This window comes from Pteronotus mesoamericanus, unplaced genomic scaffold, assembly GCF_021234165.1.
Source record: "Pteronotus mesoamericanus isolate MK-2021 breed Mesoamerican mustached bat unplaced genomic scaffold, CSHL_Meso_final scaffold_85, whole genome shotgun sequence".
In the NCBI taxonomy this organism is placed as follows: Eukaryota; Metazoa; Chordata; class Mammalia; order Chiroptera; family Mormoopidae; genus Pteronotus; species Pteronotus mesoamericanus.
Window position 1 is genome coordinate 9,808,512 of NW_026555329.1, and position 12,693 is coordinate 9,821,204.

The 12,693-nt window shown below is 40.7% G+C and overlaps 1 protein-coding gene across 2 annotated transcripts; it reads left to right on the forward strand.

Annotated features, from left to right (window-relative positions):
• Nucleotides 1-1,733: 1,733 nt before the first annotated feature.
• On the forward strand, nucleotides 1,734-12,396 carry AGR2 (anterior gradient 2, protein disulphide isomerase family member). 2 transcript variants are annotated; one of them, XM_054564526.1, is made up of 8 exons: nucleotides 1,734-1,792; nucleotides 4,485-4,630; nucleotides 4,890-4,953; nucleotides 5,071-5,123; nucleotides 6,477-6,550; nucleotides 8,521-8,584; nucleotides 10,864-10,947; nucleotides 12,097-12,396. In XM_054564526.1, exons 2-8 carry the CDS (start codon nucleotides 4,492-4,494, stop codon nucleotides 12,144-12,146), a joined length of 528 nt encoding a protein of 175 aa, XP_054420501.1. In that variant the 5' UTR covers nucleotides 1,734-1,792; nucleotides 4,485-4,491; the 3' UTR covers nucleotides 12,147-12,396. The 2 variants fall into 2 exon arrangements, with proteins under 2 accessions (XP_054420501.1, XP_054420500.1); XM_054564525.1 differs by having other exon boundaries at nucleotides 1,734-1,774.
• The last annotated feature ends 297 nt before the right edge of the window (nucleotides 12,397-12,693 follow it).

Below are 12,693 nucleotides of genomic sequence, written 5' to 3' on the forward strand. Positions count from 1 at the left end.
GGTAAGGGCAGAGGAAGACAGTGTGAGGACAGAGAGAGAAGATGGCACCTGTTCAACAGAAGCGAAGGAGAGAGGCCTCAGAAGAAATCAAACTTGCAGACACCTTAACCTCAAACTTCTATCTTCCAGGATTGTGAGAAAATAAATTCCTGTGTCTATTCAGTCTGTGGCACTTTGTTACAGAAGACCTACCACACTAATTAATATACCAAGTACCTTCTCATATCTTAATTCATTAAAATCTAATTTAATACTCAAAACAATCAAGTATGGTAATATTTTCCCCATTTTATAGATAGGCAAACTGACATTTCAAAGGTATCAAACACTGTCTCTGCGATCATCCACTGAGCAAGCAGCAGGCGCAGGACTCGGAGTAGAATCTCCTGTCCCCGAATCCTGCTGACTTTCGACTTTCAGTGGGAGCTGGACGGCAGGACACCCGAACAGCACCCTGAACCAGTTGTGGGACCTTCAGAGTTATTCATTTTTTAAACATCTTTGGTTTTTTTTTCATCTGCAAAATGAGGAGGTTGAATTAAATATTCTAAGGGTTAAATAGACTAAAGGTCTATATAAATGCCCAGTCTTAAAAATTTATCTTATGTCATGGTTTCCAAACTCCTAAAGAAATTGTCTCTGTAAACTCATTTAGAATTGAAAGAAAATTCAGTATTTTGGAAATTACTTACTGTTTTGCCCACAGAAATTATCTCTATCAAAAAACATAGATACTTAAAAAATGATTTGAAATAGTATGAACTTAATTCATTTTTAAAAGTAATTTTTATAGATAGGGCTTGCATCCCATTAGTTAATTTATGTTTTTAAATATTTCTGCATTCTGAACTTTTAAGAATTGCACATAGCTCCATGAACAAACACAAGAGTGATCTTTTTTTTAACAGAAAATCTGAATGCAGACTTAATATCTTTAGTGAATAATTGTATAATCTTGATTGAAGAAAAAAAAAGTGGTTGCAGACCTCAGTTTGTAAGTCTGAGAAATGGTGCAAAATCACTCCCTGCGTGGCTGGAAGTTCACCATTAAATGCATGAGAGTAACTGAAATCATCTTTCAACTTTGTAGGGATGTTGCTGCACATAGTCAACTGGAAGGCAATTATTAAAAACTCATAGTGTCAGGGCATCTTTTTTCAATAACTTCCTCAGTTTCAAAATATTAGTGAGTGCTTGATTTGCATGCTGCACATATCTATAATGAATGTATATTTTGTTTGCCAGGAAGAAAGGCTTATATCATGGAAAATAATTTGTACCACAGCAGAGGACAACAGTTTCTATGCCTGCAGGGGTTAGAGTTGTGAATTATTTCTTGGGTGCTTTTTAACTAAGTAAAGGCAGTCTGCCCAAGGGGGGAGAAAAAAATCTGCAAACCACACACTCCATCCAATCACATAAAGACAAATCAGCCTTCAGGCAAATCAAATGTCTTCTTTTAAAGCTTACCTGGATTTGGCACTCTGCCCATCTTTTTCAAATCCTTTAACAATATACTTTCACAAACAGTTAAAAACATGCATACTAAAACAGCATACCCTTAGCAACGTTATTTTTTAAAACAAGGAACTCTTTAGTCCAGGAAAGACAAGCAATCACTTGGGAAAAGGAAAGTTCCTTTCTGAGTTTGCAACACGTATATCCAACATCAGTGGGTGGGATTGAGAAGTGCTCTGGTACATAAATAGAGGCTGGGCTGAGCCAGCACACTAGGAAGCTTGGACGCAACAAGGCCATCTGGCTCCTCAGACAGGTGGGTGGGGAAAGCCAGGTAAGGCTCCTGACAATAGTGTTTCTTGGAAGGGCACTCACTAGAGTAAGTTCTGGCCTCGGATTACGGTGTGAAAGATAGTTTCAAGAGCAATGAAATGGGATTTGGAGAGGGAGTCAATGGAGTTTTCACCCAAGGTTTACTGAGGCCTTTCTTTGGCCTGAGGTGGCAGAGAGCTATGTGCCTAAGCTGGTTCAAGGTAATGCTTTCTCTCTTAAAAACAGGAGGTTTGAGAGTGGGTGAACTCTAGATATTTTCAAGTGTGGGACAGGCTCAGAGTCTTTTGTCACCGTGCACAGTGCACTGTGTACCATCCAATGAATGCTCTGCTTCTCTCCCTCTGCCTAAAGCAAAGGCCTGCAGCTCTGGGAAACTTCAGCTCCAACTGCCATTTGCAATTGCAATTCAGAATTTTATTGCAAATCAGAAAAGCAGTTCTCTTTGTCTGATGTAAAGAGATTCCTGTTGTATCTTTAAATTCCTGGGATAAGCTTTGAGAGAAATCGGGGTGCTTTCCTGAAGCATTTATGAGGAAAGGCACGGACACCTCCTGCCAGTTTATTCCTTGGTAAAGATGACAGAGATAGAGTGAACAATAAAAAGCATTGATTTCAGTATGTGTGTGTGCGCGCGCGCGAGTGTGTGTGTGTGTGTGTGTGTGTGTGTGTCCAAGCGGCCACCGTCTCCCACAGTTAGCCTTCTGTTTGAAGATGGTGTGCAGGAAGTTTGCAGAGCAGAGGCTATTCATATTATAGAAACTCAATAGAAAGGATCTCAGAGAGTCAGCCCACAGCAGGATGTTTGGGCAGCAGGAGTTGAATTAGGCAAACGGGAGGCATCCTGCCATAAAGCACGTGTAAATATATCAACCTGGAAGCTGTGGCACTACCACAAGTGCTCTTAATAGCCACCTGCAAGGCAGCAATTGTCAATGGACTAAAGAGGTAAAAATGGGTCATTGCCAGTTTATGATTCTTTTTTAATATACAGGCTCTGTTGGTCTAAATAAAATACAAAATCAAATGCGTGCTCATAAATTCAAAGTAGCTATTTGCCATGATGTTTCTAAAGCAGCTAGTATTCAGAAAGTACACTTATTCTCACAAAAGTTCCTGGTATTTTTAAATATTGAAAATAAGTTTTTGTACTAAAAGGGCTGGGGACTGTTGATCTGTAGGACATTTAGTTGTTTCTGCAGAAGGCTAAGACATATCAGTTTTTATTGGCATTTCCACATCTTCAACAGTGTAGAAAAGGAAGAAAATGTATCCTTGTTTTTTGTTTATGTCTTTTTGGGTAAGACATTTTGTGGTTACATGGACTACTTGCATAATAATTGGCCAGTTTAATATAAGATATCGTCTGGATTTGGTAATTTAGCAACACTTTTTTTTTTTTTAAATCAGCAAAGGTTCCCGTTCAAGCTACCAGAATGTAAAAAACTTTCCCCCTTAAAAACTCTAAGCCTTGATAGCCCATCATGCTTTTTTTGTAATTTATTTAATTCCAGGTCTGTACCAGTATAGGTATTAGAGATGGATATTTCTTTTCAAGCAATTTCAATCTTTGGCTTTACTAAAATCCCACGTCTCCAGCTTTGCATGTTATGCTCCCTGGATAACCACAGTGATTTGCTAGTGCCGCTCACTTTGCTAGCTTGCTCTCTCCCTCACTCCCTCCAGACCTTGTCATTCATTCTCCTGTCCATTGGGCATTTGCTTCACAGCAGTGTAACCTTCCCTACGAATTTACTGTGGAATACTGGGACACACACACACACACACACACACACACACACACGCACACACACACACAACCAACAAAGAGACAGCCGTGGGGAGGCTTTCTCAGTGTCCTGAGTCCCATAAAATACTGCTGCGCGCACAAGTGCATGCCCTCAACCACCTACCTATTCAGTCTCATTGCAGGCATCAGAGTTGTTTTAGTAGAAGGCACTTGCACCGAAATTTTTCAGTCAATTCAGAGCTACATATAGATTTTGAATAAACATTACACTGGGGAAAGAGTTATGTTGGTGGAAGTTTTCAGATAAGTGACAAAGTTAACAGATTTTAAATTAAATAAGGAATCTTACTCAGATCTTCTACTTCAATGGCAATGTCTGCATTTTAAGAGAATGCTAAAGAAGCATGTATGATTAGGGTAATTGTTTCAGGATGGGAAAACAGAAGCCAGGGCAACCAGGGACAAGATCCAGGAGCCTTGGTTCAGCAACAATCTCATAAATCTTTATCTCTCTGAATTTTGGATTCTTTATCTATAAAATGAGGCATTGGGGAGGTAGGAAAAGATGAGGTAACTAATAATGTACCTTCCAGTACTAAATGTTTTAAATATAAATTTTAAGTGTAGATTCCCTTAGCTCTAAGAGTATATACATCTACTTCTTCTCTTAAAATATATCTATACCTACATTGTAGATTTCTATGAGATCTACATCTCTATATTTATATCTGTATGGAAAGAGAAACAAACAAAGACATTCACGCATGTATTCTTAAGAAATTCTGTGGCAAGTCATTTTTTCGCTCCAGCTGCATGTTTTCACTCTCAGCTATGCCTCAATTCCTGTCGTAATCCGCAACTGTAATGAAGTCCGAAGATATTGAAGGCTGCTAATTCCCTTTTGTGTTATTAACCTTTTGCTTATTTGTTTGTTTTCCATTTTCAGATCTGCCATGGAGAAGATTTCAGTGTCAACATTCTTACTCCTTGTGGCCCTCTCCTACACTCTGGCCAAAGACACCACCGTCAAACCTGGAGCTAAGAAGGACTCAAAGCTTTCTCCACCCAAGCTGCCCCAGACCCTCTCCAGAGGTAGGAGTCAGCTTCTCATCAGCTTCCAACGCTGCTTCACTGGGAAGCTGAGACTTGCGCACTCAACAGATGTGTGTGTGTGTGTGTGTGTGTGTGTGTGTTCCTTCTTGGTTTATCAAAATGTATAATTATTTTCTGCTTTCTGTAGAGGTTTTTCTTCTTTAATATCAACTATATAACCCAGTCATTATCATTGCTTTTCAACATCTTTGGGTCTGAAATTAAATAGTTTTAAACATACCAGTTCATTTTGTCCTAGGTTGGGGTGATCAACTCATCTGGACTCAGACATATGAAGAAGCTTTATACAAATCGAAGTCAAGGTAAAGATGATGATTTCATAGCAATCTCAAAGCTCTCAAGAGCACCACCTAGTGATACTAGCTATACATGAAATCCTACTCAGTAAAAATTATCCAATCTCTCTTTTTCTTTTAAAGCAACAAACCTTTGATGATTATTCATCACTTGGATGAATGCCCACACAGTCAAGGTAATTTATCCTTCCAAATAATTTCCTTTATAGGCTTTGGCTTTCGGGCCAACGTTTGGCTCACTTATCTTAAGAGCCTTAGCAATTGTCACAGTGGAATAAAAAATGATATTTCGTGTAGTAAAAAGGTATGTAAAGTAACTTCAAATAGTGCCATGTTGTGCGTTAACCACGCATGCATATTCTGAAAAAACAAGCTCTGGGATTCATCCTTGACATCTTTCTTTTTTATCCCACATCCAGTACATCTGCATATAACATTGACTTTGCCTCCAAAATACATCCCAAAGCCAGGGGCAGCTTCAGGGACATGCAACCTACCTGTGCTTTGTACTAGACCGAGTACTTAGGAAGTTCCCATGCTTGGTTTAAAGTTCTATAGTCATTGTCTTCAAATTCCTAATAATTTTTTAAGCAGGGGCTCCATATTTTTATGTTGCACTGGGCTCAATATATTATGTAGGTCCTGCTCAAATCCAAACTCATCCTGCTGTCCCATTGCTACTGCCTGGATCCAAAACAAGATCTAGAGTACTCTAAACAGCCACATAGCTGGTCACCCTGTAGTCAGTTCTGCATACAGAAGCCCGAATGAAGCTATTAAGCATGAATCAGATCCTATTGGTCATGTGCTCTTGCAGCTTCTACCCACAGGTAGAGTTAAATCCAGACTCCTGACCATGGCCTACAAGGCTGAACACGATCTGGCCTCTGGTTCCTTCTTTCCTTCCTCTTGTTTACTGTCCAGTCCACTGGGCCTGGCCTTTGTGCTTTGCCTCAAACATCTGAGCTCATTTCTGCCTTGGGACTACTGCTCTTAGAGTCCCTTCCACCTTGTGTATCACACCTCCACAGTCTTTGAATGGGTCACTCTCTCACTTCAGTGTCACCTCCTCAGAGAGAGCTATCCTGACCACTCTGAAGCCCTTAAACCCCTTGCTTGGCTTTATTTTTCTTCAAAGTACATATCTCCACATGAAATTACTAGACATGTATTGGTTTACTTACTTATGGTCTGCTCCTACACAGACATTTGAGCTCCATGAAGAAAGCACATTACTTTTTTTTTCACTGTTCTATTTCCAGGGCATAAAACAGTGCCTACCAGAGAGTAGCCACTCAATAAATATAGGCTGAAAAACATAAATGAATGGATGGATGGTGGATGAAGGAATGAGTGAATGGCAAGAAGCAAAGGTAGTCAATAGCCTAGATATTACCACACTAATCATTTGCTGAAAGGGTAAAGTTGAACACTGTGTTGAAAATATGGTTCCACTTAAAATGTAACAGAGAACAATGGTTTTAACTGGTGCTGAGAGGGATGCTTAATGATTTTTCTTTATACCATAGCTCTAAAGAAAGCATTTGCTGAAAACAAAGAAATCCAGAAACTGGCAGAGCAGTTTGTCCTCATCAATCTCGTTGTAAGTTGCCTTTTCATCATCGCTGACATTTCTCCAGGGCTCACTATTCAACATGGATGAGTCATTTTCCCGATACCCCTTAACCACGTATAGGGTGCACTGGGATCTGTTCCAAACACTCATCTCAGAGACTGAGAGAAAAACGGTACTTTATTTTATTAATAATCTACCTTTCATATTAATGTTTTTATTAAGTAATGAATAACTTTAGAATGCCTGAAAAGTACTCTCGTGTGGTTAGGAGTTTCTTTGCTGCTACAATAATTGGAAGGCTTTTGTATTTTGCACATTTCCTCCCATGCCCCTTCCTGCAGTCCTTCTTGGCTGCTCTACGCCCATTCTTGGTCCTTGTCTCCTCTCTCCCTGGAAGAGACAGCTCTCTGGTTGTCCAGATCGCACCCTGCACTGTGCCTTAGCCTCCTGCGTTCCCACTGACTTCACCATTGCCACCCGTCCTGATGTTCAAAGATTTCTGCCTAACTCTCTCAACCCTCAAGTCAGTCGCTGCCTCTCGTTCTCCTCAAAGGTTGACAGGTTGGCTTCCCCAAAGAGCATCCACAGCAGTAGTTCTTCATATCCCTTCCACAGGCTGTACTTCCTCTTCCTATCCCGAAATATTAAGTGACTTTGTGAATCTCTATTTAACCTACTCTTGTTTTCATATTGTATATTCTCTATGGACAACATTGTCTTCATCCGTCTTTAATCAACGTCCACACACTGATAATTCCACATCTTACCCAAACGGGCTACAATTTCCAACTGGTATACACAACCATGTTCCAGGTATCCCCTAATTAACTTAAACTCAACATGTTCAACTGAACTTCTCGGCTTTTCAAATTGTATTTCTTTCTCTATTCCCTATCTCATCTAAAGTGTTATTCTAGATCAGACTCCCCTCCTCACCTCCTGTAGTCAAGAAGACCTGTGGTTCTACCCCTTAAATATTTTTGTTATTGGTCCCTTCCCTATAAATTGAGGGTAATCGTTTTAGTGTAAGACTTGTTCACTTCACTTAGCTTCCTGCTCTATTACTAAACGGCTCCATGCCCACCAGATAAATTCCATCTAATGCCACATGCCATCAGGCTGGTTACTTTGAAGACCATATTGGGATCACGGTACCTCCTCTCACATCCCGCCACTGCAAACCAGCCATGAAGCCGGTCTTCAGCATCTTCTCTCCCCACCGTCTCCTACGGACCCTATATATCAGCCTCTTCCAGACACTTGGTCATACCAGAAAGTGCTATGCGTTTCCTCTACCTTGCGCAATCTCTCCCCTCTGCCTGGAATGACCTCCTGTTCCATGTAACTGACTTCTTCCACTTTTTTCAAGATTCCTCCTTACTCACTTCATAACGTCCAAATAGAACTTGCATACGGGGTTAAATGTCCTCCTCTGGGCGCCCGGGGCAGCTCTATATCCTCCATGATAACATTGCAGCCACTGGGTCCCCAGGATCCATTTACCTACCTGTAGCTCCCAATGGATTGTGCATCTACAATAAGTGCTATATATTGCTAAATGAAAAAAAAAAACCACCACTTTCTAAATAAAAGTGTGATAAATGAATAGATGAGTGCTCAAGATAATCCTGTTTATTTCTGTAATTTCTCCAAAAATGATTTCTGCTTTTTCATTAATCTATTTCCTCCTACCTCATAAAAGATGTCTTTGCCAGACATAATAAGTCTTTTCAAATTCTCCTTCATGAACTTGTTTTGCTCTTTATCACATACATTCAGCTCTTTACCTCCTGTTCTGCATCCCATTTTGCACTTCCTATTTCACGCACATAGCTTGTCTCTGTGTCTGTATTATCACTCTTTGTGGAAGAGATGGGTCTTACAAGATCTTGAGATGAGTAGCCCAGTAATGGATACATTTTTATAGTAATAAGTTCGAAAATAATTAAAGAGTAAACAAACTAAACGCTGGTTTTTGTTTTCTTTTTTAATTTTAGTATGAAACGACAGACAAGCACCTCTCTCCTGACGGCCAATATGTCCCCAGGATTATGTTTGTTGGTAAGTGAAAGTGACAGTGACATGAAACACACTCAGACAGTGACACAAGCGCTGCCATACGCCCTCCTCCGCCCCTCCCCCCCACCCTCATCGGTCTCTCCACCGTGTTCTAGTAGGGGTATAACAGTCCCTGAAGTTTCACAAAGTATTTTCATTAGGAAAATGTGAGCTTCCCGCTATTGCCACAGATGACATTTTTTCCTCACATGCTAATGTTAACGTTTCATCTTCCGCCACAAATACATCTGAGAAGGAAGCACCCTGTTAACTGATTAAATGTATTGATCACTTTCCTAAATACAGGGATGAGCAAAAGTAGGTAAATAATAATAATAGTACAACCATTAATAAATAATAATCCAAGTATAAACTGTTTCACATACTCCCAACTGTAAACCTACGTTTGCCCACTCCTGTACATCAGGCCTGTAGATACTTATTTAATCAGGCAAACTTTCAATTTGTGTGTTGGCTATTTCTTTCTGATATTGTTGATAATTATTTTAGGAAAGTTAAGAATATGAGTTTAAAAAATAATTGGAGTTGCCATGCTCCTTCCTGCCACTGGGACGTTTTATATGCTGTTCCGCTGCTGGAGAGCTCCTCCAGCTTCCTGCCTGAAACGGCATGTCACCTAGTTAACACCCCAAACGTCACTGTCTTTCCAGACCTGGCCACAGCCCCACAGATACATGCTTTTGTGGCGCCATGTTTCTTTCAATGGCTGTATTTTCCGCAGTAATAATTTTATAATTATTAGGTAGTTGTTCAATCAGTATTTTCCCCCATGGGACTGACTTTAAGCTCCATGTCACACGGACTACGTCTGTTTCTGCTCACCATTGTAATATTTTCAGCATGAACCTGTGGTAGGCTCACAATAAATATTTCTTAGAAAACTGAACACATTAATTGAGTTTGGCTCCGATCAATATCATATGATTTAAAGGCAGTCCACGATGAAATCCATCACACAAAAAAGAGCCCACTCTAATCCAGTAGTTTACCTCTGTAATTCCTCCATGTTCATATTAACTGTACAAAAGAGGGGAGAGAAAAAAGTGAAGGAGGAATGGAGGAAGCCTGAACTAGAGCTTTATAGATTGGATTTGGTTAGGATTTAGAAAATTTAGAACCCTTGAAATTGGAAGACGCTTTGCAGGTCATCCAGCCCTACCTTGTACACAAATTGTGTTCACAGTATTCCCAGCAAAGGGCATTTTCACCCACGTTCATTTGGTCTCCTCAGTTGTATAAGAACCAACTCCAGCTCTGAGGCAGCGTGCTCTCCAGCTCAGTAGTTCTCCACATCCCTGCACGTTAGAATCACCTGGAAGAGTTTTAAAAACAAGCTGCCCAGGCCACACCTCAAACCAATTAAACAATGTATGGGGGTGGGAAGCAGGCATCCATGATTTTTTTAAGCTTTCCAGGTGATTCCATTGTGCAGCCAGGATTATGAGCCAATGGCTGGGTGTTGAAAAGCCTTTATGTTAATTTAGTACCAAGATCAAAACAGGTGCTTGCATCCCCCGCACCAAGCAGCAGCAGGTCCAAGTCTTTGCTGAACAAAAGGACGTCTGCTTCTTGCAGCTTGTGTTGGTCCTAGTCCAGTATTCTGAAATGACAGAGTCTGTCCATTCAAATATTGGAGACAGAAGTTGCAAACGTACGGGTGCTTCTCCCATGTCCTCTTCACCTAGATTTCAGGACATATACCTTAGGCTCCCCAGTCACTTCTGTAAAGGTAAGGTTTCTAGGCCCCTGTGCATCCCAGTACTACCTCCTTTTTGGATACGACTTTTTTAAAAATACCTTTCTGTCTCATTGTTAATTTCAAGTTAAAGTATATATATATGGCATCAGATGTGGGTTTCTAATTATCTAGGTTGCCCTTGGTAGCCATACATTTCAATCACGGCATGATCGTTTCAAAAGCTTAAAATAATTCCTTTGTAGAGAATGCCAATGTTTTCACCCAAAACAAAAAGACCAGCCCAACGATATGTATTAATCCTGTTTTCAGGTTGCTCTAGATAGGACAGCAGGGTCCATAACCTTTTGCACAAATAGTGTGCACAGCCGCTGACGACGCCCAGCCCGGCTCCGGGTCCTGGCTGCTGCTCAGGGTTCTGATTGCGGGATGCTGATGCCGGACCGGACCCGGCGGGACCCGCGCTGCATTCTTTCCACAGGACTTGGGCCAATGCATGGACTTTGTCCCGCAATAGTGCTGTTGTGAACATAGCACTCCATCCCCTTTCACGTTTCCTTTGTAGACCCATCCCTGACGGTCAGAGCCGACATCACCGGAAGATACTCGAATCGTCTCTATGCTTATGAACCTTCAGACACAGCTCTGCGTAAGTGTTACCTCCTTTGAACGTCTCTCCTGAGGTGCTGTGGGCGTAGTGGCCACGTGACTATGACGCAGGCAGGGAGGGCTGCTCATGGACCCTGGAGAATCAGCTTGACTAGTCTCGTCACTTCGATCTCATTCTCTAAAAGTTGTAGTTAAAGATCAATAACTTAATTTCGATGTAGGTTCTATGACCGAATTATCTGTTTTTCAGGTTTTTCTCTTGGGCACACTAACATACAACTCCTCGTATCAGAGAATTGAATACAATAGTTGTAGTACATCTGCATGCTCTGTTAAAAAAATTTTTTTCAAATAATGATAGTGAAATAATTTAGTCTAGCTTGGTGACATTGAATTCAAGTTCGGATTTAAAGATCAGTAGGAAAGACGGCTCCAAATAGTTGCCGAGAGACTCATTTCCCTAGAGGCGAGGAGGCGGGGTTGGGGGGGACTCAAGGAACATGAGATACCTCAATGAGAGACGGTACCGACTTGTGACATTTAATTAGTCCTTCTGGGAAGAAAATTGGGTTCTGTCCTAGGAACCAATCTGCTCAGTAGTGGTTGCCTAGGTCTGCACTCACTACCTCGTGTGTTAGCCTTTAGCCACATGTGGCTGTTTAATAGTTAATTTCAATCCCTTAAAATTTAAGATTCAGTTCCTCAGTCACACTAATCACATTTTCATTACCACAGAAATTCTCACTGGATGGCACATAAAAATTCTATTTTGGAAGGATTTGAGGCAGTGCCTGGGCAGCAGAAAGATTAGCATGGTCCATTAGCAATGCCTTCAGCGGGCGCTAAGGGAGCCAGGGGAAGCACATGCCAAGAATTGACTGCTCTCGAGATAACAGCATGTACCTTACTAAGACTTTAGGTTCCTTCAAGCAGGTATCCTGCATGGGTAATATCACAGTATGTTGTAGAAAAGGCATTTAATAAATATTGTTAAGAGAACTGGGTTGTACAAATAAAAGCCAGTTGCATAATTTTAGAAAAAAAGTTACAGTAAGATTACCAAATTCTTACCTTATGATACAATAGCACCCCAATAAACAATAAATAGAATACCCAAGATTGGGGGCTTACTGTATCTATTAATATAATTTCTGGTCACGTCTTGACTCATAATTTTTTTGCCCATTAGTTCTCGACAACATGAAGAAAGCGCTCAAGTTGCTGAAGACTGAATTGTAGAGAAAAAACAAAATTTGCAAGCTCTTCCCTCTAATTGGGCCATGATACCTGGAACCAGAGGGATTTCAGAAGACTGGAGAAGGCAGGAGCACGGGTGGACATGCTCATTAGATCACAGTTTAATGTTACAACAGCTATTTTTTTGTTGTTTTCAAGTATACATGTATGAAAACAATATTGTAAACTACCATAGTAAGCCATACTTTTTAAAAAAATAAAATAAATCCTTTGGGGGCGTTAAATTGCTATTTTTTTCCTAACTTGGTTTTTCACAGAAAAGCGATTGGGTTCATTCACCGAATAGGACCTTTCCACATACAGAATGTTCAAAGAGGGCGTGAGGGCAATACAGAAAAAGTTCAAGCAATGAAGGCCAAAGTTTTCTCATCTTGCTACCTTTTCTCACTGGGTGAATGAAGTAGGCATTAGTTTAATCAACAGCAGCATCAAACAGAATATGCATTAGTGTGAAAAAACACATAGAAAGGCATCCCAAGAAAATCAGGTTCCTAAATGGAAAACAACATCCCCCCCAGCAGTAACCAGA

Bases quoted from the DNA above. Each gene is read 5' to 3' on its own strand.
- AGR2 (XM_054564526.1), top strand. From the start codon at position 4,492: ATGGAGAAGATTTCAGTGTCAACATTCTTACTCCTTGTGGCCCTCTCC. The intron at 8,585-10,863 runs GTAAGTGAAAGT...TTTCCTTTGTAG, and splicing joins CCCCAGGATTATGTTTGTTG to ACCCATCCCTGACGGTCAGA. The intron at 10,948-12,096 runs GTAAGTGTTACC...TTTGCCCATTAG, and splicing joins ACCTTCAGACACAGCTCTGC to TTCTCGACAACATGAAGAAA.